Raw genomic sequence first — 26,073 nt, 5'->3', positions numbered from 1 at the left:
CATCCATCCATCCATTCATCCATTCATCCATTCATCCATTCATCCATTCATCCATTCATCCATTCATCCATTCATCCATTCTCCGCTTATCCTCATTAGGGTCGCGGGGCGCTGGAGCCTATCCCAGCTGACATAGGGCGAAGGCAGGGGACACCCTGGACAGGCCGCCAGTCCATTGAGGGCACATACAACCATTCACTCTCACATTCACATTCACATTCACACCTATGGGCAATTTAGAGATCAATTAACCTGCAGCATGTCTTTGGACTGTGGGAGGAAGCCGGAGAGCCCGGAGAGAACCCACGCTGCCACGGGGAGAACATGGAAACTCCACACAGAAGGACCGCTCCGACCGGGAATTGAACCCGCGGCCCTCTTGCTGTGAGGCGACAGTGCTAGCCACTACACCACCGTGCAGCCCACTATAGAAACATGTTCAGTTGAAATGTTACAATGTGTTTGCAATATTCTCTCTTTTCCAAATGTATGGAAGTTTTCCGAATGTGTTCCAACACCTTTTTATTGCCAAAATAGTCTTTTACAAAATCGTCGCAAAATCAATTTGACACTTAAAATGCATTGACTTACATTTATACCCTTACATTAACCCTGAACACTACATGACCTAAATTCATTCAACATACTAATTATTATTATTAGTTTGAGTATGTAGTGCGTTCACACTGGAAAAATGAAGAAAAAAAAGATATTCAAAATAGTGTTGTTGATTTACAGTATTCCCCCCAATGAAATGAAAACATATTGGTACTAATTAAAGAAATAAGACTAAAAATCTCAATAATTAAGATGACTTTAGCAGATAAAGGGCTAATGTTGCCAAACAGTAATACATTCCAGGATAACGGTCTTATCAACACAACTGTAAATTCCACATCATATGGCATGGGGGGGGGGGGGGGTTAGAATTAAGAGGTTACCATGGTAACCCCTCCTCTGCTGCTGGGGTGATGATGTAATATTACCCATTGACATTTTTCTGGGCTCCTCTTTCCTCGTCCTCCCCACCTAAACAAACATACAGTATATTGCTGCATGCATGTTGTGTTTAACGGTGTAGAGGAGACAAATAACATTTATAGTAAAATAAGAGAGGAGTCGACTGAGCCACTTTCAGAACATCCTGCTGCAATCTCATCTTTTTTTAAGACCACTCGCTTGTAATTTCAAAAGAATCCAGTGCACTTCAGATAACACAACCCTCTATTATCTTCTTCTCTGCATCCCTCACAGCTCCATACTGCACTCAAAGCCCTGTGAGCGCTCTGTGCATCATTAAAAGACAAAAGGCAGGAGAGTATAAAGCCTTTTACAGAAAACCATCAGACAGTAGCTGTAGAGGGCGATTCCTGCCACATGAGGGGGCCAATCAACAGCTTATAGAAATGTATCACAGATTGAAAATATACATCAGGCTGCAGTCGAAAAAAACAAGCTGTGCACAGCTGACTTTTCTATTTTAAAATTTAACAAAGAGAACATTAACTTCCTCCTCCAACAATATGACACATGGAGCTAAAAGCAATTCTGAGACGAGTTTGTTTGACATTTTGACCCAAACGCAAAAGCAACGAAAGCCCCATTTGTCGCCTTGTACAAGCAACCACTGACATTTCGTACAAATCAATTGTGTTCTACTTTCTTTTCTCCACCTGAAAAAACAATTTTAAATGTCTCAGTGCCAGCGGTATACATTTCTGATCCCAGCCCCTTCATTCAGTTCCAACAAGAGCACAGATGCTGACCCAGAACCAGCAGTTTGGGATTTGTCTTCATGTGTGCTGTTGCAGAGCATACAGAGAGAAGGAGAGGGGGAGGGGCTTGTTCAGGCTGCAGCTTCACATCTCTTGCTGAACAGCTCCTCCACCACCTTTGGGTCGGCCAGGGTCGAAAGGTCGCCCAGGTCCTTCTCGTTGCGGGCGATCTGCCGGAGGATTCGCCTCATGATCTTCCCTAAAGTGGATCCAGAGTCAGGGAAGATAGATGTTACTGAGGAGGGGAGTGGAGGAGGACGAGTATGTTGGTTTTTAAAGAGGTGTTGATCCGTTTACCTGAGCGAGTCTTCGGGAGCACGGGAGCATTTTGAATGAAGTCTGGTGTGGCGATTGGTCCGATTTTCTCTCTCACTGACAAAACAATACAGAAAAGGAATAGCAGAATAAAGATGGTCCTGACTGAAAATTAAAGATAACATGTTAAAACGGAGGCTGCACGGTGGTGTAGTGGATAGCACTGTCACCTCACAGCAAGAGGCCCCTTTCTGGGCACTCCTTCTGTGTGCAGTTTGCATGTTCTCTCCGGGTTCTCCGACTTCCTCCCACAGTCCAAAAACATGCAGATCAGGTTAATTAGAATCTAAATTGCCCGTAGGTGTGAATGTGAGTGTGAATGGTTGTCTGTCTCTATATGTGCCCTGTGATGGACTGGTGACCTGTTCCAGCTGGAATCTGCTCCAGTGCCCCGCGCCCCTAAAAAGGATGAGCGGTTCGGATAATGTAATGTAATGTTAAAACTGACTCAAAGGTGTTTGTATGGACATGTCAGTTAGTTTGTGAACAATATGAGCTTCATTGTTCACCAGGTTTTTCTCTCTGTTGTGTACAGTTACAAACTCGTGATCCAACTGTACAAACTCTACAGTTACAAAGCTTAAATATCTTCTGATATAGGCTGATACAGTATTTACCTCACTAGATCAATAAAGTTGTATGTTATCTTAATCGACAGCAAACACATCTGCAAATGTAACTGATGGTTTGTTTCATTATCAATTTGTCCAACCAACAGTCCAAAACCCCAACAAATATATTATTTATGATAATAGAAAAAATGTGTTGGTCAGTATTAATCTAAAAGAATTACCTGATGTTTTTACCATAAAGGCCAAATTATCTCAAATGAAGGAACCCTTTATAAACAGCTATTGTTTTTGTTTGATTTGATTCGATGTACTTATGGATCTACAAATCACATCTGATTGAAGGGATTGTACCAAGATGAACCAAGACGGACAAAAAAAAAAAAAACGGAACATTTTACAGAATAAACATATTTAAAACCATAATTCACATCCCTTTCAGTTGATTTTTTCCTTTAACCCTCAAGTAAGCCCTCCCCTGTGCCGGAGTCTCACCCAGTCTCTTGAGCTCCTCCACCAGCTTGTGGTTGAACTCCCTGCTGTCTTTGAGGGTGACGAAGCAGTACAGACACTCGCCCTTCACCTTGTGAGGCCGACTCACTACCGCAGCCTCCGCCAGGGCCGGGTGCTCCGTCAGAGCAGCCTCCACCTCCGCTGTGCTCATCAGGTGGCCTGAAAGACACAACAAACCATCAAGGTAGTAGTAATAATACACAACAAAGCAATGCTCTAAGTGGAGAAAAATGTGTGCCAGTATTCCCCTTATTCATATGGTGGCGTGTGTATCTGCCGGTATCAAAAATCTCTTGCTACATATTCCTTATTATTTATTATGTATTTAATCATGTTCTACTGTGTCAATCATATTTGTTGTGATTTAGTTACACTTTGGCTCTCAAGTTATTCTAGTTAATACTTAAAGAGCCTTACTGTGTTCAACACCTGTCAGACAGGCCTGTTTGCATGCAGAGCTCAGACATGTGAGCTATTCATTCAGGTTTTTAGGAGCTGGTTCCCAGTCAGGATGCTTGAACTTATTTTGCAGACGGATAAAGACACACACTGAATTTCCACAGTAAACTAGAAAATGCATTTTCCCTGCAGAAAATGTGTTGGAATGCTGACAGCTGAAATTAATTTTAAATGTTTAAAATTAAGGAGTTTCAAATTATATTCCTGAAAAAATGTGTATGTCCAATAGCTAAGAACTGCGCTGCTGAAAAACCTGTTTGTTGAGTTTTAAAAGTGGCAGAATTAGAAGTTGAACTGCATTATCTAAAGAAGCTGTTGCAGTGGTAGTAGTAGAAGTAGTGTTTGTAACAAGAGTTTCAGCTCAAGTTACAGTAGTGGTAGTAATAATAATAATAATAATAATGCATTTAATTTATATAGCGCTTTTCATAGTACTCAAAGACACTTAGTAGTAGAAGAAGTAGCAGAAATAGCCGTGGTATAGTAGAAAAAACAGTTCCTTTTGCAATAATAGTAGAAGAAGTAATAGCAGCAGCAGCAGCAGCAGCAGTAGTAGTAGTAGTAGTTTTAGTAGTAGTAGTAGTAGTAGTATTAGTACCAGACGTTGCAGTAGTAGCAGTAGCAGTAGTTGTATATCAGCAGCAACAGCAGATGTAGTCATACTAGCAGTAGTAGCAGTATTAGTAGTAGTAATAGTAGCAGTATTAGTCCCAGAAGTTGCAGTAGTAGCAGCAGTAGTTGTATATCAGCAGCAGCAGCAGTATTAGTAGTTATCTATCTGAAACATCTGAAGATTTGAATCTGTAAATAAAAAAGTCAAAAGTGATGAAACAATCAAAAACAGGACTGCTTGAATGGACAAATCATCTAAAAGAGGATATCTACGTTTTGATGTATTAATTGTGTATCAGACGTGAAAGATTCTGCCGACCGCGGTGATGTCATCGTTATGTTTGTGGTGTCAAGAAATGTGAGCTTGAGAGCAGGTTAGCAAACTGTCCACTGACTGAAATGGGAAGTCAGAGTGAGCATTGAGTCTGATGGAGTTCATGTTGCGTTCAGGCTCCCTGAACTAAATGTGTAAGTCTGTTGGATTCCATTGACACAAGTCTGCAACCAGCACAACCGTTTCTATGTTTTGACCTTCAAATGGTGAATGAAGAGTGAACATTGTGGGAATAAGCATTCCAACAATAAAAGATACCGTGAGATATTGTGTTTATTTCTTTCTTTCCATTATTATTACTATAAATAACAGCCCAAAAGCTTAAAGAAAAATATTGCTATAGTTAAATAAGCTTTTTATTATTTACACAGCCTTTGTCTGAACATTGAATTCTTCGGGAAATGTTTTCCCTGGAAAATCCTATTAAATCAAAAAGAGCAGATTCAGAAAATTTTTAAATAGTGCTTCATATATCAGTTTATAGGTAAATTCAGCCCCCTCCTTCTCCCCTCAGTACGTCGGTTTAGTATTGTAATAACCTTTCCTTTGTTATCAGACAGTGACACAGTAGCGTACCTGACACATTCAGCATGTCGTCTATTCTTCCTGTGATCCAGTAATAGCCGTCTTTGTCCCGCCTGCACCCTAAAAGAGGAGAAAACATGCAACATACTCAGATACATTTTTGGTATTAAGACTCTTCTGACAGGTTTGTGAACTTGAGTGTCCAGAAGTTTCTTTGGCTCACCATCACCAGTTACATAGAAGCCCGGGAACTTCTTGAAGTAGGTTTTCTCGAAGCGTTCGTGGTTTCTGTACACAGTGCGCATTATTCCAGGCCACGGCCTCCTGAATACCTGGGAAAAAAACACATAATATAATTAGGAGATATTCCTGCTACTATTAATACTAATAAACGTATAATCTATATAATTAACTTTGTACAGCACCTTTCAAAACAAAGTGCCTTGCGTGTGAAGAATCGTGAGCCAGAACTACTATTATTATTTCAAATTATTATTTCACATCAGGTTAATACAGACACTGCAGTAAAATAATATATAAAAGTCTGAAATAAGCAAATAAAACAATAACATGAAAAGTCACAAGAAATGAACAAAACGAATGGTTGACAGGCCAATTATGATTGTAGCTGAATTGATACGGTGAACCTATCTTTTATAGTTTTATTATTTATCAGTTACACAAACAATACATATTGTGTTTTAAGATTAAACCCTTTGAATGTTTATTATTTCCTCTCTACTGTGTGCATCTGTTGTTCTGGCCGGCGAGCTGCTGCACACGATTTCCCTCACGGGGATAAATAAAGGTGCATATAATCTAGTTGATGCTTACAAGATAACCTTCGCCCTCGCCTTCCAGTTCCTCTCCGTGTTCGTTGAGGATTGTGGGCTCTACTCCGAAGAAAGGAAAGGTCTGAAACATGAGATGTGGATTTAATGTGAGATAGCTCTCATTGAACCGCTCCTGTATGTTTCTTTCATAGTCTGGATCATAATCTCAAGCCAAATAGAAAAGTTGCATCTCCTGCATTGGTTTAGTCCAACCCTTCCTTAACAGCATGATTTGCATTGATAAAAGTCATCAGAGAAGATGTTGGTGTGTTAAAGAGATACATCAAAATACCACGAGATCTACTTACAGCGGAGCCTGGTTTCAGCGGCATGGCAGCAGGCAGAGGAGTCAACACGTGGCCTCCCTATAGAGAAATACATCGATCTTTAAAGGAACAGGGAACTCTAAATTGTGTATTTATGGCTTAATATTGGTGTATTCATGTTTATTGTTTTGACATTATTGTACTTGTTATTATCTTTATTTCCTGGTTAAAACGCAGGGTTTAAAGCTGTGTGGTCACAGAGAAAAACAGATCTAAATAGGGTTTCTGCTCCTCTTGGGCATCCCCTTTGACGTGTGATTGACAGTTATTATATTAATTGTGCATCTGTGATGTGTTGGACAGTGCAAGACTATTACAGGTGTACATTTGGAGGGGTTTTCCCCATAAAACTTCGTCAGAATATAATCAGTCAGAGTTTACCACATGTATTATCATATACATATGAACTGAAATGTTTTCTAAGCCTCAGAACATGATTTTGATATATAACTGAATGCCAGCTGAGCACTTACGGTCTCTGTCTGCCAGTAAGTGTCGACCACGGGACATCTGCCCTGACCGACGGCATCGTGGTACCACTCCCACGCCTCCGGGTTGATCGGCTCACCAACAGTACCCAGAATCCTCAGGCTGGAGAGGTCATACCTGGAGGAGGCAGGTGAGAAAACTTCCCTCAGATATCTGATATATTTCATCATGATGTTGGACTGATGCACCGTTCTGGGACTAGTAGTCTATTAACTTTATTAACATAGAGATCTTGATCTTAATGAGACCAACTGATTGTAAAACGTTACGTTTTAATCTGTAATGTTAAATATAGTTCACGAGTTCCACTTTCTGCCATATCTACTACTTCAAATTAGTGATTGGCTATTTCCAAGACATAAGTGCCAAATGATGCACTTTTATCCTGTCACCTGATATGTGTTATCAACTTCACCGGTAAACACATGTTTAGTGTTGATGTTTTGAATTAAAGCAATAATTTGATATTGAGGGAAATACACTTGTTTTCTTTTTTTAGCTTTGGTTTGCTTACATTAGAAGTGAGAACCGAAGAGGGAGGTCTGAAAGATGTGCATCTCCATGTGAGAACTGATATAGAAATACACTCGAAGCACAGATTACATCGAGCTGTGTTTTGAAAGTCAAACTACTGTGTTAGCCTCCGGAAATCTAGGTTTTTCTGAGCTGCTGTGGCAGTGGGAGGATGCAGGCTCTTACTTCTGCAGCGGTTCCCGTCCGTATTTCATCAGCAGGCGGATGGCTGTTGGAGCTGTGTAGAACTTGGTTACTTTGTACTTCTCAATGATCTCCCAGAACCGGCCGATGTGAGGGTGAACTGGGATACCTTCAAACTGGAGAAAACAAACATGCATCTCAAAAAAAGATCTCTGTCTTCTACTGGCACTGTGGGGGATTTTTAAAATGATAAAAGTGTCTTTCAGACTCACTAGGACGCTTGTGGCTCCGTTTGCGAGGGGGCCGTAGGTGATATAGGAGTGGCCGGTGATCCAGCCAATGTCGGCAGTGCACCAGTACACGTCGTCATGGTGATGGTCGAAAACGTACTTGAAGGTCAACGACGTATAGAGTAGATACCCGCCAACAGTGTGGAGAACACCCTGTACAGTACGCACGGAAACATAAATGGGGGAGGTAATCGGTCGTCAGTGTGTGTGTGTGTGTGCGTGGGTGTGTGTGTGAGAGGGAGAGGGATAATTTCCTATTATCTGATGCTCTGACTCCTGTGTTATATGTAATAATAACATCTACACACAAAATACTAAAGCAATTGTGGTTCTTTTAACTTAGGGACGCACACATTTATGCCCCTGGAAAAAACATTAATTCTCGCTATTTTCCGGCAGTGACTACATATTATGTCAAAGACAGCACAGTTAACACCATTAGTTCCTTATCAGAGTAGAAAATAAGATGCTGCGATTTCAAAGATGTGGTTTAACTGAAAATGTAAATGCAGAACATTGTTTTCTGTCTTGTTTCTAGAACATAAAACTGATTTCATTGCACATCGTTCATCTGACCTTGGGTTTGCCGGTGGAGCCGCTGGTGTAGAGGATGAACAGCGGATCCTCAGTATCCAGCCACTCGGGCTCACACTCTTCAGGAGAGTCTCTCATCACCTCATCCCACCACACATCACAGTCTGGGTCCCAGGAGGTCTGAATGCATCACAGCAAGGAACGCATGCCAGATATAAAATCACTCATCCTATCTACTTTAATAATTGGTGAAAGACAGGCGATACCAGACCATGTCAATTATAAACTGACATGTAATAAATTATAAGATGTTATTTTCATCATTTGGGTTATTATATATCTACCTGTAGTTTGTTGCATGCAGCTCCGCTTTTTGTCCTGAATGCATGGTGCTTGATGACGAGGCATTTAGTGACACTCGATGACGCTCTGCGGGAATAATAAATGAATTAAAAAATAGGTTTTGTGAGTTTTCACATGTAGAAATTCCAATCAATGAGTGTTGTTTTTTTTCTTTCATTTTATTCTCCTTATTTTTCAACTATACTTGTCAATTTCCGTATATAAATATTTTTCTCCGAGGGCTTTACAATAGGAACAAAAGACATCTTTGACCCTTGATATGGGAACAATAAGTTAAAACCCTTGGGAAGTGCAATAGAGGAGGGATCCCTCTTAAGAGAGACAGAAGTAGTGTCAGAAATGGGAAATGGAGAAAAGTAATATGAATATTATGTTAAATAGTTAAATAGTTTCAGGAAAGCTCTGTGTTATATGGAAAGTGTGAGATTTTGATTGAAAGATTTTGATTCTACTTTTGTTTTGCCACGAAGCTTTGGTATAATGGACAACATCACGATATGCTTTATTTTCAAATGATACCCCTGCTATAACACATACCGCCCCGGCTCATGTTGCTATGGGAGACAAGCAGTTCGGGCTTTCCTGAATAATCTGAGATTCCCATGTTGCCTGGCAACCCAGAAATATGGAAACCGGGCAGTGTGTTTCTTCAACGTCCTTGATATCAGCTGATAGGGCTTTGCTCTGTGTGGTGTATCAGAATGTGTGTGTGTGTGTGTGTGTGTGTGTGTGTGTGTGTGTGTGTGTGTGTGTGTGCACGCGTGTGTGTGTGTGTATGTTTGTGTGTGTGTGTGTGTGTGTGTGTGTGTGCGCACGTGTGTGTGTGTGTATGTTTGTGTGTGTGTGTGTGTGTGTGTGTGTGTGTTGTGTCTGTGTGTCTAGTGAGTCATATATCAGCAGTTGAGTCCATTACCAGCAGCTAGTGTAAATATGGGCGGTTGCTGAGAACCGAACAACTTGTTGGCCTTTCAGCAGGACCTACTTTTCCCTGCACTTCTTCAGAGCCTCGTCTGCAATCTGTTTCAGGTTGATCAGCTTCTCCCCTCTATAAACACCATCTGTATATTACAAAGGAATGGAGAGACTGGTGATGAGCAGTGAGAACCATCAGGGAGAGGGTATTTAAACACAGAGAGTCTTTACAGCTTGAAAACCGTCTTTAGAGCCCCTGAGCGCGACAACACATCACATCCTGCTGCTGCTCTGTTGGCTGACACTTGTCTTATGTGGGCTGCCGGACACACCTGCTGTCACCAGTGACGCTGCTCTGGGCATCCACCGATCCTCTCACACAGAGACTCAGAGGAGGAAACCTGCAAACTGAGCATGCAAAGAGAAAGAGAAGATAAAACATATGGTCTTTAAGGATAATTCTGGTTTATTACAGCTTGGGTTTTACTGTCATTTCTATTGCTTACATGACAACTGTTTGCCTGATTACCTAAACCTCTTGATTTAAACAAGCAAATCAAACTATAAACTTTGATTGACGTTTAAAATAATTAAAAGAAGAATAATGCATTTGATTTACTAAGCGCCCTTCAAAACACTGCGACAAGGTGCTTTACAATCAAAGCAGAATACATTAAAAACACAAAGAGAATGAAAGGAACTAAAAGCCCAAAACTTAACACATAAAAGACATAGTAAAACAAACTAAAGTGTCATAAAACATACATAAAAGCACAGAATAGTTGTTTTGGTCTCATTGTCGTCATTTCATGTTTATTTGTGGTCATTTAGAGTCTCTTCCTGGGTGGTACGTGTCGTTTTGAGTGACATTTTGTCGGTAAAGTCGAGACGGCCTCCTTCTGTCTTCCTCTTCCCTACTTACCGTTGAACTATGTTTTAGATTTGACCATTATTCACTCATTAATACTTGTGGCCACAGCCACTGCAGTTCAGCAAAAGCTACAAAGCCTTGCTTTAAAGTGCAAACAGTCTGATGCACGCTGCTCTCTCTCTTTACCTTGTATAGCAAAGTCACCTTGTTCAATCTTACATAATAAACCAAACCTTGATAATGATTCTTTTATAGGATTGTCATCTGCTTTGTCCACCGCCGGACGCTTGTGTTCGAGACAAGGTGAATAGTTCACAGAGTGTACCATTTCAGTGTTGATGACAGCTTTTATGAGTCAGGACACTGAGGACTCTCGACTCAAAAGAAATGTCACTACACGACTGACATGACTGTCCTGTCTGGCTCCGTCTGTGATTTAATTTCATGCCAAGCTTAATATTAATAGATTAATAGAGTAAAATTAACATGGTAATCTAAGAGGATGGCATTTTGCTGAGTGATGTTATCAAGTACCATTTTCACTCAAGAGTTGGAAAATGTTCAACAATGACCAAGAACAGACATGGTCACTTACAGCTAAGTCTGCCAGAACCCGTCCTTTGCAAGTCATAAAGCACACCCACCTTGGAGCAGCCTGGAGATATTTTTAACAGGGCTACTAACCTTTGCATGGATGAGGAATGTTAAAACGCTAAAATGGTGTTGGCTTCCTTCCAAAACTGCAAAGACTCTGTCGCCTAGCCAAGCTAGATACAGCCTGACCCACATATTGAGTGCATGTGCTGTCAGTGCTGTGTTCACACAAAGAACAGCTGATAGGAACAAGGCAAACACTGCTAAGCTACAGTACATGTTGACCGTATAAACTAGGAGACATTGAGACATATTGGATGCCAGATATGGTTTTGATATTACCATAAAACAATGCTGACTGACTCCTGGTTGGAGCGTCAGAGAAGGTGAACTTTCTGAACCATTTCTTTAACCAGCTCATAGTAAAACCTATTTGTCTGCTTCTCCAAAATGAGTGAAAAATAATAGTTTATCATACTTCTTACCACAATAGAGTGAACAGCGCCTATCCTTGCACAGGCCAACATAGTGTAGACCAGCTCTGGGATCATGGGAAGGTAGATGGACACCCTGTCTCCCTTTTTTACACCTTGAACATAGAAACGAGCAGATTTGATGTTTTGGATAACACAAATCACATCTTAGCTATTGCTCAACTCAAACCAGTAATGGCAATGTTCAGCATGTTGAATATGCCAGATCCTATACTGAATGTCTGATGTGTAAAAAGTGCATTGGGCACACCAATGTCAATGTGTCCTCCTTTCCTCATGATTCTACGAGTTAAAACATGTTGGAATCAAGCAATGATTCTGGCATGCGTTCATGTATTTCCTGTTTTACTACAGTAACTTTAAAGGGTGAGGTAATCTTTGTTTTTCTAGCTACAAACCAATTCATATTGATGTAATGTTGTTTAGGTCTAAAATGTCTCACCCATTTGCTTGAGGACATTAGCGCAACGGCAGACCTGGCTCAGCAGCTGGCGGTAGGTGATGGCCATGTGGTGGTCAGGGGAGTTTCCCTCCCTGAGAGAACATACAAGGGACACAACACAAATCCGTTATTGTCATGCGAAACCTGTCTCAGATTGTATGAAGCTCTCTCTGTGTATGTTAATCACATTGTGTTAACCAGGGTATCAACTATTTTTAAAATACTTTCATGACAGACCCAGAAACCCCCCACATGTACTGTGTTTTTCTCATGCTCCATTATGTTGCCCTTTGAGGTTCACAGGGGAGATAACCTGCCCCCACTGTTCCTGGAGCTATTGGGTTTGGATGTTTGTCGGACAGTTTTTGGAAAGTCATGTTTGCACAATGTTTCACATGCGAGCTAGCAACATATTAGCAGGCCTCTGGTCCGGAAAAAAGGTCAAAAACTCTCTCAAAACCTGGCATCAACCTTATTACATGATGATGGTGAAATAATTCCAATTACAGTGATGAAACTCTGCACAAAAGCAACTGCTATTGATGAAGTGCTTATATTTGATTGTCTTTACTAGTCTTCATATACTATTGTATGCAAATATCAGAAACAACCAAATCAAAAATGAAGTCCCACTGGGGTCAATCCTTGTACCCCTTTAAATTCAACATTTACAAAAAGGATCAAACACATTTACAAAAAGGATCAAACCAAATGTATATTTATATTTCTAAAGATGGCTAAAAAAGTGTTTCATTATTATTTTATTTATTTATTTATAGCATAATTTATAGAATTTGCCTACAAACAAGATTTAGCAAACGTAACCCACACCTTCATCTCTGGCAGGCCAGACTGCTGTATTGGGATTTTCTCAGGTCTTTTTTTAAAAAGCTATTTGACAGCTGTCGCTCATTCAGAATGCTGCTGTTTAAAATCGAACAAAGACCAAGAAAGCTGAGCACATTACTCAAATAAAAATAAAAACCTTTTGCTAATACAAATCAGTTATAGATCGCCCGATAATTTATGAGCAAAATACTTGTGTGACAGTATTAACCCACAGATCCCCTGAGGTCACCTGTCATGAAATCCAAACATAGTGAAGCAGTTTTAGGTGCTGTGCTTATGGCGTATGTTTACCATTGCCTTTAGACTTTCTGCTGTTGTGTACATGCTCCACACATTTAAGTCTTTTATTCACTGACAATGGTATATATTGGTTTGTCTGCAGCTTACTCTTTCTTATGACCTTTAACAATTCAGAAGGGCATTTTAAAGCAGCTGATAAATTACCTCTCCTTTTTTTTTGTTTAACATTCAATACTTTTATACAAATATCGCATTTATTGAGACTGAAAATGTGTATCTTTTTTTTTATGCTGACACTATTTCTTACAAGCACTTGAAAGGATTAATAAACTTGTAGAGAATAGATATGAAACCCTCTTTGTTAAAGCAAAGGCTGACACTTCATCACAGAGCGCAGTAGCGGAGTCAAAGAAAACAACAGACATTGAACTTTTTCGTGTCTTATTTTCTTCTTCTTATTTTTTGCAGTGTCACCACTTGAGGTAGTTTTGTAAATGTTGTTTGGCCAGGTGGGAGCTAAAGTCACATACGTGTTCGACAAGTCAAAAACAATCCCTGTGGCTGTTATGTGCAGCTCGACAGGACAGGACCCAAACGCCGTCAACGATGGAAAAGCAACTTTTATTGCTAAACAGGATTCCAAAAAACCAGGATACAAAACATGCACACACACAAGATCTTCCACGATCTAGACAAGGCGAACCGACCAAGGGGAATGACATGAACAGGACTTAAATACAGAGGGCTGGTGCAGGTGATTGGACACAGGAGGAAACAATCAGGAACAGGGCAGACAATCACAGGGACAGGAAGTGAAGAGAAACAGAGGACACGAGAGACAGGACTTCAAAATAAGACAGGAAACACGAAACAACACTACAGATCCTGACATAACCCCCCCCTCAAGGGGCGGATTCCAGACGACCCAACACAGTCCCCCAGGGTGGGTGGAGGGGAGCCGGAGGCGGGACCAAAAGCAAGGCAGAAGAAGTCCGGGGGACGGGCCGGAGGACGACCCACCAGGAGGACTGACCTGCTCCGGGGGACGGGCAGAAGGGCGACCACCAGGCGGACGGAAGGGCTCTGGGGGACGGGCTGAAGGACGGCCACCAGGCGGACGGAAGGGCTCCGGGGGACGGACAGGAGGATGGCCACCAGGCACATAGACCTGCTCCGGGGGACGGGCAGAAGGACGGTCACCAGACGGACTGACCTGCTCCGGGGGACGGGCAGAAGGGCGACCACCAGGCGGACGGAAGGGCTCTGGGGGACGGGCTGAAGGACGGCCACCAGGCGGACGGAAGGGCTCCGGGGGACGGACAGGAGGATGGCCACCAGGCACATAGACCTGCTCCGGGGGACGGGCAGAAGGACGGTCACCAGACGGACAGACGGACTCCGGAAAACCGGGCTCAGGGGAACCGGGCTCTGGAGCCGTAGGTCGTGTCAAAGGAAGCGGCCAGGGTGGCGACCGAACACAGGGAGCCTGAGTCGGCCGGGGCGGCGACGTGACCCGGGGAACTGGGGTCTGCCGGGGCGGCGACGTGACCCGGGGAATCGGGGTCTGCCGGGGCGGCGACAGGACAAGGGGAGCCGGGGACGGCCGGGGCGGCGACGGGACACGAGGAGCCGGGGTCGGCCGGGGCGCCGACGGGACACGAGGAGCTGGGATCGGCCGAGGCGCCGACGGGACACGAGGAGCTGGGGTCGGCCGAGGCGCCGACGGGACACGAGGAGCTGGGGTCGGCCGGGGCGCCGACGGGACACAGGGAGCTGGGGTCGGCCGGGGCGCCGACAGGACACGGGGAGCTGGAGTCGGCCGGGGCGCCGACAGGACACGAGGAGCTGGGATCGGCCGAGGCGCCGACAGGACACGGGGAGCTGGAGTCGGCCGGGGCGCCGACAGGACACGAGGAGCTGGGATCGGCCGGGGCGCCGACGGGACACGGGGAGCTGGAGTCGGCCGGGGCGACGACAGGACACGAGGAGCTGGGATCGGCCGAGGCGCCGACGGGACACGAGGAGCTGGGGTCGGCCGAGGCGCCGACGGGACACGAGGAGCTGGGGTCGGCCGGGGCGCCGACGGGACACGTTGAGCTGGGGTCGGCCGGGGCGCCGACGGGACACGAGGAGCTGGGGTCGGCCGGGCCGCCGATGGGACACGAGGAGCTGGGGTCGGCCGAGGCGCCGACGGGACACGAGGAGCTGGGGTCGGCCGGGGCGCCGACGGGACACGTTGAGCTGGGGTCGGCCGGGGCGCCGACGGGACACGAGGAGCTGGGATCGGCCGGGGCGCCGATGGGACACGAGGAGCTGGGGTCGGCCGGGCCGCCGACGGGACAGCATCGGCAGGAACCGGCGGGGACTGCGGCCGAAGCAGGACCCTGTCTAACGCCTGGAGGGACTCCATCATGTCCCGGAAAGCGTCCTGGGACAAGGCAAAGGAAGCAAGGGCCGGCCGGAAGTCCAATAGGTCCCAGGAGGTTGGGGTTGGCCGGAACACGGAGGCGGCAACAGGAACAGGCGAGGGCTGCAGCACGGAGGCGACTGCGGGAACCGGAGTAGTCTGCGGCACAGAGGCGGCAGCCGGAACCCTCCACCGACGCGGTCCGGAGGTTTGTGCCCCCCACTCCGGGGCTGGGCCTGGGTGACCTCTGCCCCTGGGGCTACGAGGCCCCCCATAAGCCAAACGGGTCCCGTTGAAGGGGTCTGGTGCCGAGACCCTATGGGGGTTGTAGTTCCCCTTCTGGAGGCTACGAGGGCCCCCATAGGCCAAGCGGGTCCCTTCGAAGGGGTTTGGTGCCGAGACCCTATGGGGGTTGTAGTTCCCTTTCTGGAGGCTACGAGGGCCCCCATAGGCCAAGCGGGTCCCTTCGAAGGGGTTGTAGGCTGGGTCCATTCTTGGTCGGTTCGTTCTGTTATGTGCAGCTCGACAGGACAGGACCCAAACGCCGTCAACGATGGAAAAGCAACTTTTATTGCTAAACAGGATTCCAAAAAACCAGGATACAAAACATGCACACACACAAGATCTTCCACGATCTAGACAAGGCGAACCGACCAAGGGGAATGACATGAACAGGACTTAAATACAGAGGGCTGGTGCAGGTGATTGGACACAGGAGGAAACAATCAGGAACAGGGCAGACAATCACAGGGACAGGAAGTGAAGAGAAACAGAGGACACGAGAGACAAGGACTTCAAAATAAGACAGGAAACACGAAACAACACTACAGATCCTGACAGTGGCCACTGATAACTTATATATATATAAGAATATAACCTTGATACTACAGTGGACAGACTGTATTCTCCTCATATGTTGTGCTGAAACCGCTGTGACAAACAATTGAGCATATTACATAAGTGCTTTGATGTAGTATAATCAGCGTTAAGACACTTGTGTGGGCAATGGCTGGTCTCCGCTCTGCCCAGTTTCAATGAACCCTTATTACTGCTGAGCTGCACAACCACTATTTGTTGTTTCCTAAGCCTTCTGTTGACAGAGTATATATCTTCCGTAATATAGAGTCAAAACTCCAGTTTAGTGAAAGTCACAAGCTTGAAAGAGTTCTGTGAGACGAGAACAAAACAGACAACAAATAAAGTCGTATTCTGAAAACAATCCTTTTGTACTGTAATAAAACACCTAAAAACTTGTTTTTTATGAGTGTTACAAGACTCTTAGTTGTTGTACCCAAATCATATGAACAATGTGGGGAAAGATCCGATTTAATGTTCTCTGTTGAGTCAGAGGACAGAAACATTGAAGCACTGACACCGTGTTGTCCACGCTGAGAGTTGCTTTGGTGCACAGGGGTCGGCACAGGGGACACAACAGTTGCTGCTGGAATACCTGACATAACGCAAGGAAGTATTTCCCATCAAAGTCATGATTCATGGCAGACAGAAACTGTCGCTTACCAGTAATAGGCAACCTTTTCACCAAGATTCCTCTCCCTCACAAGCCTGTCCAGGACATTATAGCACATGTTGGTTTTGGCCCCTTCCATGCATTTCACATAAATGGTGCCTTTTGTCACATCAAAGTTGTACTGCAGCATTGGTCCTGTTGCTGGCTTCTTCCAAAAGAACTCATCAGCAATCTCTTTCCAGAAAGCTGAAACAAAGTCATATTTTATGTCAGTGTTACAGGCTGCAGACAGGGCAGATAAACACAGAGAGATACGACATACAGTCAGGGGGAGGTGGAATGCTAGGAAACTCTGCAAGCACTGAACTAAAAATACAGACGTGTTTGACCTACCTTCTGGATTTTCAAGAGACTTCCTGTACAGTGCCAGATAGGTGTTAAGATCAGGCACATGAGCATCCCTCTTCAGGTCATCAGGAGGGTAGTACATTTTCTCCTGGGGTTCAGGAACAACCATTGTGGAAGGACAGAAGCCTATATCATCTGAGGGTGAGTCGGAATATGGGTTAATCTGGAGTCACAGCTGATCTGGATCCTCCTGAGTAAAGTAAGAACACTAGAAGGTCTCTTGTACTGAAGCAACACAATTCAGCATGCATAGAGACCCACCTCTAATCCCTGAGCTTCATGCTCACGCAATCTGCCTAGGGCCAGGGCAGCCAATTGCCATGCAGCATGCAGCACTCCCACTTTTTCATTGGATGAGCCCACTCTGGCCTGTTGATGGCATTACTTTTCCAAGCAGGGGGATGAATGCTGAGGATTCATGTGGGCATGAGGATGTTTGATTTTGACAGGATGGGTGGGAGAGAGAGAGAGAGAGAGAGAGAGAGCGAGAGAGAGAGAGAGAGAGAGAGAGAGAGAGAGAGAGACAACATTGTGTTTACTGACATCCAATAAACAAACTCCCTGACCCTCACGGGTTTGTCACTAATTATCCCAGAACATCACATGACAATGTGAACCGTAATCAAAATTAATGAAATAATAATTTGAATTAGCATCTCACTTGTATTACATATAATATAATATACTTTACAGAGAATGCACTTTGTAGCATTGTTTTGTGTGAGAAGTGTAACAATTTGTAAATATATATATTATTTGCATATTTCAATATTATAATATGTAATACAACTTTTTATCTAATTCCCTGGTAAACGCTGCTTCGCTAGTAACGCGAACCACCATTCAGGTTATATAACAAGTGTCCAAATGACTGTTGGCAACATTCAATCTGGGGTCGATTCAGCTCTCTCGCAACTGACGTCCGACGTAGTGGATCACGTCAGACCCTTTTAATCGAGTGTGGAAACGCTTGTGTTGATGTCAGCCGCTGCTGTCCTGTCCTTTTGCTAACACACTGGGACCAAACTTCAAGCCACAAGATGTTCTTGTCTGCTGCAGTTCGCTCTGCAGTATCGCAGACGGTATGTTTATGATGTTCGTTATGGCTGTGGGTGAAAATGTAAATGCCCTTTTGGACAACTTGGAGAAAAATGCTATGACTCCTCACAAGGGCAAGTAGCGCAGGCCGCTAAGCTAGCGTTAAGAAAGGTTGGGGTAACACTAGCATGTGAGCTAATTTAGCTAACTGCTGTCAAACACGGTGATCGTTTGACAAATTTAGCAATTCAAAGGAAACGTTTGTCTGGACATGAGCAATTGCGTATTAGAAGTAGTTCGTTTAAAAACACGTAGCTGCAACTCGCTCGATGTTGTAGTTAGCGTTAGCTATTTCACACATTGTGGGTACTCTCCTTCCTATTGGGGACAACATGCAAGTCCCCACAAACGTGTGTGTGTGGTTTAGGTTAAGTTGAGCTAAGATTCTTGTTTGGTTTCAGTGGAATTAATAGAAATTAGACATACGGACCTGGTAATAGCCTTAAATAATTGTATGATCATCTTAGATTTCCATTGATTGACTTATTAAGATTCAAATGAGTAAATCAAGGGTATATCTAACTATTTTAAACTAAAGCCTGTATTTCTATCCCTAAAATCTGTAAATGTCAATGACGTGTACCTTTACAAATTAGTAGCCCAGTGATGTTTATGTGAAGGTATCCCATCTTGTGATGTTTTAAGCTTCTAACAGTTAAATGAATATATACACTGACAAGAACATTCAGGTTTTTATCTTTTTAATTGAACTAATAATGATCTAATCTAATAATAATCTCTGTGGTAGACAATGAGAACATCATTACTTTGTCACTTTTAGTTGTCAAGTCCTTTCAGGTACTCCTCCCAAAAGACTCTCTTGGGATGTTAAAGTATGAAGTCACACACTACGAGGTATTTTATCTGACTTCTTTGTCTGTGTTTGCAGGCCAGACAGGTCAGGAGTCTGCATCAGTCTGCTGCACGTGCTGGAGCTGGTGGCATCTTCGTGGTGAGTTACAGTTTCTTTGCCAAAGTCAAGAAATGTGCAGAAGAAGATGGGAACTGAGTCGCCACTGTAGTGTAGGCAAGTTTAATTTGTTCAGTGCCTGTTGAGCACCTCACAATTAACTGGTGATAGTGCTTCAAATTGAATCGGCAGCTAACGGATGACTAAAAAGAGAATTATCAGAATAATTGATTGTCATATTATCAATGTGTTTCCACCCAAATCTGTGAGATAAATAGTCCCCTAAACTTAGTTAAAGTGGCCAGAATATTAGTGTGTTTCAATTCTGTCAATCAGATTTCATTTTAGCTCTTAACTGAGGGACTACTTTTACATGGGAAAGCAGTAAATGCACTGAGTTACCATCAACACTGAAGGTGCATTTATTTCTGGTGCTCAGAACATGCAGAATATGCAATATTGACTCGATCAATATCAGTGTGATCAGCGCCTGGTTGTAATAGAGAACAAGCATATAATAGTGTACACCATTACTCTGTATTATGACAAAGCATCAGTTCATAATGTCTTTTATTTTTATGTGGGGGGGTATATGTTGCATATTCATAAACATTTAATCTAAAGTTTGAAAATCAGAAAATTAAAATCTAAACTACAAATATTTTCATTCTGTGGTTCACATTCTGGAGATTGAGGTTTTATTTGCCCATCTAACATAATATTCTTTTATGAAATGCCTGTGTTACTCCAGAGTCTACACATAATACTGATATAAACAAATATTTCACAAATACAAACTTAAAGTCAGTTGAGTTATAGACTGTATTTACACGTTATTTACACGTGGTCATAATATTTGTACACGTTTCAGCCAATAAAACTAATGTATAAATGTGATCAACGCATGATTCAGTGATGTTTGTGCTTCTATTTTTGCTGAAATAATCCCGACGGTGTCAGTTTCCAAAAGCTCTTAATTTATCTCAGTAGCTGCCTTCAAAGCCTAGTAGAGCCATGCTGTGCAACAAAAACATCACGTGATATTGTCATGTAATGGAAACATGCCACGGTTTCATTGTCCCTTGATGGTAAAGATGTTTTTAATCTGTGATTGGAGAAGTCAGTTTGGTTGACTTGTTTTTGAACTCTTTAAAAGTTGTGTATGCTGTTTTCTGACAACTTTAACTTCAAACTCCATTACATTCTAAGTTGTTCCTTTTCCTAATTGCACAAAGGATATTTGCTGCTCACAAGGGGGCAGTGTGTGCAGAAGCCCAAATAATTGTTATCCATGTGAGTCTTTTCAACAGTTCAATAGCAGCACCTCTTTTCCCATGTGGCCCTGATGGGTTCTTCATATTTTATCAGATCTTATCAAATACTACAGATAAGCCTGTTACTTACATGAAAGCAGTGGTTGTTGGTAAAAAAACAAACATCCATAATATTGATTGAGGTATCATAAACACATCCAATATTAAAAGATATATATTCAGTCAAAAGTATTTGCCTAACTTTTTTTAAAAACTGGCTGATGACTAAGGATAATATCTGAGATGATAAACAACTTCTTTTTTAAAACTGGTATTTCTGTTTTAGCACAGAGATACTCCCGACAACAACCCAGATACTCCCTTTGACTTCACCGAGGAGAACAAAAAGGTACGGCTGTCATCTGTGTTGAGTGGTGCATTCAGGGGAAGCACTGACCAATATCTTATATTTTCCTGTCTTTAAATACAAACAAGTCAAACTAGTGAAACGGGCTATGTTTCTTTTGTTTCAGCCAGACAATTATTTTCATGTTTTCTTTCATTCTAAAAAGCTGAAATGTGATTTCATGTTTTTTTTTTAAACATTTTAATGGACAGTAATTTGAGTGCCTGATCATTATCAGAGATAAAACAATGATTTAGTTATATTCAGCTTGACATAACTTTTTTAAGCTGATGTCAAGCCATATACCAGGATCAGTGCATCTCTTGTAAATATCTGCACATAATGATTTTGTATGAACATTAGATGGTTTAAATTGACAAATGGAAAAGATAACTAACTATTCTTATCCTCAGCAACTCCATTTATGGTCAAATGCCTTTTTTCTTTTTCTCTTTGATCCCTTGTAGAGGATTGAGGCGATCATTTCAATGTACCCTGTTGGACACAAGCAAGCAGCCACCATCCCAGTATTGGATGTAGCCCAGAGGCAACACGGATGGCTCCCTATCTCCGCCATGAACAAGGCACAGTTTTTCTGCAAATTGTTCTACAGCTGTGTGATGCCAATTGAATTTGTTTAAAAAAACATTTTTTATGAAAGGCCATACAACACCAGCTATGTGACATGCAATGACACTAGTAATTGTTTTTATTCAGGTTGCTGAGGTTCTGGAAGTTGCTCCAATGAGAGTGTATGAAGTAGTGACATTCTATACGATGTTCCTGCGTCAACCCGTGGGAAAATACTTCATTCAGATCTGCACAACAACACCCTGCATGCTCTGCAACTCGGACAGCATTCTGGAGGCCCTCCAAAACAAACTGGGTAAGGCAGCCATTTTCCACCAATGAAGAGATGAAAAGGCAGATGCCATTTATGTTGTGTATTTGATATAAACAAAGGTTGGGAACAAACTTGTAAATATACAGTTGTTTCTGCAATTCAAATGACAGTAAACTGTAGCATCAAACAAGAAGATGTATCAGCTTGAAATCAAGCCAAACAACTTCCACTAACCCAATTCAGTTTGTGGAGCTTTTAATAGAGCATCCTCATACTAGTTTGTTCATTTAATCAACCAAATGGTGAGGCTATATTGGCTATAACTCACCTTACAGTTTAATGTCAGGCAGCTTGAGTAAAATGTATTTGTTGTTTCTAAAACCATAATGTGCAGCTTTTCAGAAAAGATTAGGTAAATATCAAGCATGTATTTATTTGTTTTCCCATAGGTATCAAGGTTGGAGAAACTACCCCAGACAAGATGTTCACCATCATCGAAGTGGAATGCCTGGGTGCCTGTGTGAATGCTCCAATGATCCAGATCAATGACGACTATTACGTGAGTATTTGACTACTCTGTGCAGATGGCCTCCTGTCCGAATATTATAACTAGATTAACAAAATAAGGTTAAAGCCTGAAACTAGTTTTGCAAATAATGTCTGGAATACACCTCTCAGTCCTTTTTCAGGAGTGGAATGGAAGCCATGGCAGAAAATACTTAAATGAAAAGTAATACGGCTGGAGTAATAACTTTGTCTTGTGCAAAGATTCACTTTCGTAACCAGATATGATATGAAAAGCTTGCTTTTTGGAGTTATGGTGACATGATCTGAAACTATCCTGCACTCATTCGCCATGGGAACTTATTATTGAAGTTATCGCAACCTGAGCAAAAGCGAATCAGCCATTTTAAAATAAATGTGTCTGAGAAAGGAGGAATTTTCTGTAACACCTAAAATTAGTGAGGTGTGATCATTGCAGGCAGAAGTTTAAGGTGGAATACGTGCATTCAGTATTGGAATCATTCCGTCACAAGTTGCATGGATTTGGTTTTATTAAAGATGAAACGGTTTGTAGATAATCAATGTGTCAGGTTGATTCTGGCTTCTAAACCTGGAAAGAGCTGCAGCACTGAGCAGACCTTAGTGTAGCTGCACAAATATGCCTGTTAAATAATAGCATGTCCGATTGTTTTGAGATGTAAATGTCTAATTCAATCTTAATGCACATTAACAAAGTAAATAATGCTGTAACTGAACCATTTAAAATATTGTTAGACCATTAGTAGTTGTGATTTTGGTCACGCATACAAACGTCTAGCATAACCAGCCCTTCTTTGATTACATGGGTTAAAAAAGTATTAATTTAATTCAGTTATTTGGCACAGTTGTAACCACTTTAGCACTGACTTCAGGAAAACAATGTTATCTTTAAAAGGGGATTCGACAGACATTTTCATTATCTGTTGTAGTACATGAACATGTAAACATTCTGACTATTACTATATCTGATTATCATTTTATGAACAAAAGCGTATTATTATTAACGGTTATTGTGTAGTAAGTCTGCACATTTTTAATTGACAGTGTAAAACCTACTTTAATATGTCTGAATCAGCTATAATCCTCATAAGCTACATGTAATATTGCAAAAGTAGCATTTCGAGTCATTAAAACCTTCTCCTTGCTTTGAACTGCAGAATTAAACCTGGAAATAAGGTAGCATTTATGCCCTTATCTCAAAGTTTATTTTTTATTTTTTTGGGATGGGTTGGATGCCTGCAATAAGGTCTGTGCTAAACCAGCTAAAGATATTTGATTTATTAATATAACAACAAGTTATATGATATAAAAACACCTCTTTTTAAGGCAGTTGCTATCAAGTGGCTAAATTAAATGTTTTCACGACCTTTACAGCCTCATTGTGTATATTCAGTCATGTGACCGTGGTGTAGTTTGTTTTATTGCATTCACTCTTAAAAAATAAGTGAGGTGAATTATTATTATTATTATTATTATTATTATTATGCTGAACTTTTAAATGTGCATGTACCACCAACTTGGCCATGGATCTTTATTTTGTGCAATAATCCAAAATGTAATGTAAGAATACCATTGAGTTTTTGTAGAGGGAACCAGTGTAATGCTAACTTTGTCCTATGAAAATCCGTCATCCCTGCAGCACTCTACAGGTCGAAGAATGTGAAAAACTATTAAGACGTTAATTATCCAGCACAAGACCACTCTCATTGAAAAGTGCTGCACTATCTGTCTTTCTTCTCATTTATCTTGCTTTCTTCTTGTTTCCAGGAGGACCTCTTACCGAAGGACATTGATGACATTATTGATGAGCTTAAAGCAGGCAGAGTCCCACCACCTGGACCCAGGTACATACAAAATTGTCATGAATTAATTAGCCTGTTATCATTTTTCTGGTTGATGGAAGAAATTTGTTTGTTGGTCTAAAAAAAAAAATGGTATATGCACTGACTGCGCTTTAAGCCATTTTTTCTTTTTCTACAGGAACGGGCGTTTCTCCTGTGAGCCTGCAGGTGGATTGACCTCTCTGACGGAGCCTCCTAAAGGACCAGGCTTCGGTGTAAGACCAGACCTGTAGACATTTTTGGTCACCATCTGCTTTTATTAAAGGCAACTTGTCCCTGAAGCTGATATTATGGTTAAATCAAACATGTGTAAATAAACTGTTCATATACCTGTGCTAATTGTGTCAGTGTCACTTATAGGATTCCAATAATCACATGGTAATATAACTGAATTAATGGTATAGATTATTTATAAGTTGGCCTGTGTAGTGCTTTGAATATAAATAAATAGGACTGACTGTAAGAGTCTTATACTGTCAGAATGTTTTGGCATGTTTAACAATCTGGTATTTTACAGAATTATTATTCTGACATGTCTTTTCAGGGTCCTAGAAATGTTTCTTCATCAAATTACACCATTTTGTGCACTAGGCTAACGTAGCTGACAGTAAACTAACCCTAAAATACTTCTTCCTCTGACCAGCTCATAAAGGGTTTCACTTGACTACCAATCACATATACATTAAAATGCATTTAGAAGAGTCATGCACATTTATTATGTGCAAATGTGGCACATTAAATGCATGCAAACCAGTCCATTCACTTAAACTGAAATGATTTAATAGGAAAAAAAGAAGACATCCAATTATGTATTTCTGGTCAGAATTCCCAATGCAATAAAGTCAAAAACATTTGATCACATACTACATTGACTGAATACATAATACAGATTTATTATTCCAATTTATTCAAGGCTACCGAATGTCATTTTTTATAATCCAAAAATAAATCGAACAATATTAGAATTGTAAATGAATACATGTTTCTAATATAAATGATCACTAGACAAACTTAATCACATTCAATTATCTTGAATTTGTTTCAACTAGAGATTATTAAAATGATATACATGTTCTATGAAATGTGGATATGATTAATTGGAGGATACATTACCTTTCTACTCAGTCTTACTAATAAAAATGTAATTACTTGTACCCTAAATGAGCACTTTGAGAAGACCAAATATAGTTATAGTTATGTTAAATTAACATTCTGACTCATTCATGAATTCCACATATCTTCAAAGTTAATCCGTTTAAGCTTTTATAATTCTCAACACACAGCCCTTTTCCTACAACTGCTCCTGACATTTCCATCCTGCCCCGGTGGCGTTTTTTCGTGTCTAGCCGGTGCCCCTCCCCCACACCGGGTTCCTCTTGCGACTTTCAAGCCCGCTCTGCAACATAAAATATTGTGCACCATGACGCATGCGCGCAACATACAAGATGATGCAAATATCACTGCGCAACCAATTCCGAGCTGGCCGATACAATGAGTCGGGGGGCCTATAAGCGAGCCGAATTCACGCAATCGGTTTCTTTAATCAAAATGACACCACATTATTAAGTCATGCTCAAAAGAGAGACATAAACCGCCGTTCCTCTATTAACCTCCGCCGGGATCTTCGAGAAAGTTCCCATTAAACGCAACACAGCAGCGGAAAAGATGACGTCAAGTGCCCATTACTGTTCCTGTCATTTATGTCCACACGCTAATACTCATCAACATACGTTACACGCGTCGCTAGCTGACACATGGTGAAAACGCGGAGAATGTTCCTAACAGTAAAAGGTGGGGATTTTACTCACAGCGTCGATAAAACAACGAGTTAAATCGTTTCCACACATACCCATCTATAGTCTATCCAGCAGACGAAGACGTTTTAAGCTCGGTGGAGCT

At 41.9% G+C, this 26,073-nt stretch overlaps 2 protein-coding genes across 2 annotated transcripts; one reads left to right on the top strand and one right to left on the bottom strand.

Annotated features, from left to right (window-relative positions):
* Positions 1-505: 505 nt before the first annotated feature.
* On the bottom strand, positions 506-26,062 carry acss2l (acyl-CoA synthetase short chain family member 2 like). The gene is made up of 20 exons (XM_034555063.1): positions 25,983-26,062; positions 17,541-17,687; positions 17,265-17,414; positions 16,922-17,117; positions 11,908-11,999; positions 11,457-11,560; positions 9,839-9,914; positions 9,577-9,652; positions 8,576-8,660; positions 8,274-8,411; positions 7,680-7,850; positions 7,450-7,583; positions 6,735-6,867; positions 6,244-6,300; positions 5,937-6,017; positions 5,326-5,434; positions 5,154-5,222; positions 3,155-3,331; positions 2,073-2,147; positions 506-1,974 (listed from the first exon to the last, which is right to left on the bottom strand). Exons 7-20 carry the CDS (start codon positions 9,867-9,869, stop codon positions 1,847-1,849), a joined length of 1,464 nt encoding a protein of 487 aa, XP_034410954.1. The 5' UTR covers positions 9,870-9,914; positions 11,457-11,560; positions 11,908-11,999; positions 16,922-17,117; positions 17,265-17,414; positions 17,541-17,687; positions 25,983-26,062; the 3' UTR covers positions 506-1,846.
* Positions 18,218-24,509, top strand: ndufv2 (NADH:ubiquinone oxidoreductase core subunit V2). The gene is made up of 8 exons (XM_034555064.1): positions 18,218-18,361; positions 19,267-19,329; positions 20,887-20,949; positions 21,414-21,530; positions 21,664-21,832; positions 22,240-22,349; positions 24,101-24,177; positions 24,314-24,509. The coding sequence occupies exons 1-8, from the start codon at positions 18,320-18,322 to the stop codon at positions 24,405-24,407; spliced, it is 735 nt and encodes a 244-aa protein (XP_034410955.1). The 5' UTR covers positions 18,218-18,319; the 3' UTR covers positions 24,408-24,509.
* Positions 26,063-26,073: the final 11 nt, after the last annotated feature.

Source organism: Cyclopterus lumpus, chromosome 17, assembly GCF_009769545.1.
Source record: "Cyclopterus lumpus isolate fCycLum1 chromosome 17, fCycLum1.pri, whole genome shotgun sequence".
Lineage (NCBI taxonomy): Eukaryota > Metazoa > Chordata > Actinopteri > Perciformes > Cyclopteridae > Cyclopterus > Cyclopterus lumpus.
This window is presented reverse-complemented; position numbering and strand designations above follow the sequence as displayed.

Coding starts and splice junctions, on each gene's coding strand:
- acss2l (XM_034555063.1), bottom strand. CDS start 9,869: ATGCCCAGAGCAGCGTCACTGGTGACAGCAG. Junction 9,653..9,838: donor AGCGTCACTGGTGACAGCAG/GTGTGTCCGGCA, acceptor TGTAATATACAG/ATGGTGTTTATAGAGGGGAG. Junction 5,435..5,936: donor GCGAGGGCGAAGGTTATCTT/GTAAGCATCAAC, acceptor TTTTTTTCCCAG/GTATTCAGGAGGCCGTGGCC.
- ndufv2 (XM_034555064.1), top strand. CDS start 18,320: ATGTTCTTGTCTGCTGCAGTTCGCTCTGCAGTATCGCAGACG. Junction 21,531..21,663: donor CTATCTCCGCCATGAACAAG/GCACAGTTTTTC, acceptor GTTTTTATTCAG/GTTGCTGAGGTTCTGGAAGT. Junction 22,350..24,100: donor AGATCAATGACGACTATTAC/GTGAGTATTTGA, acceptor TCTTGTTTCCAG/GAGGACCTCTTACCGAAGGA.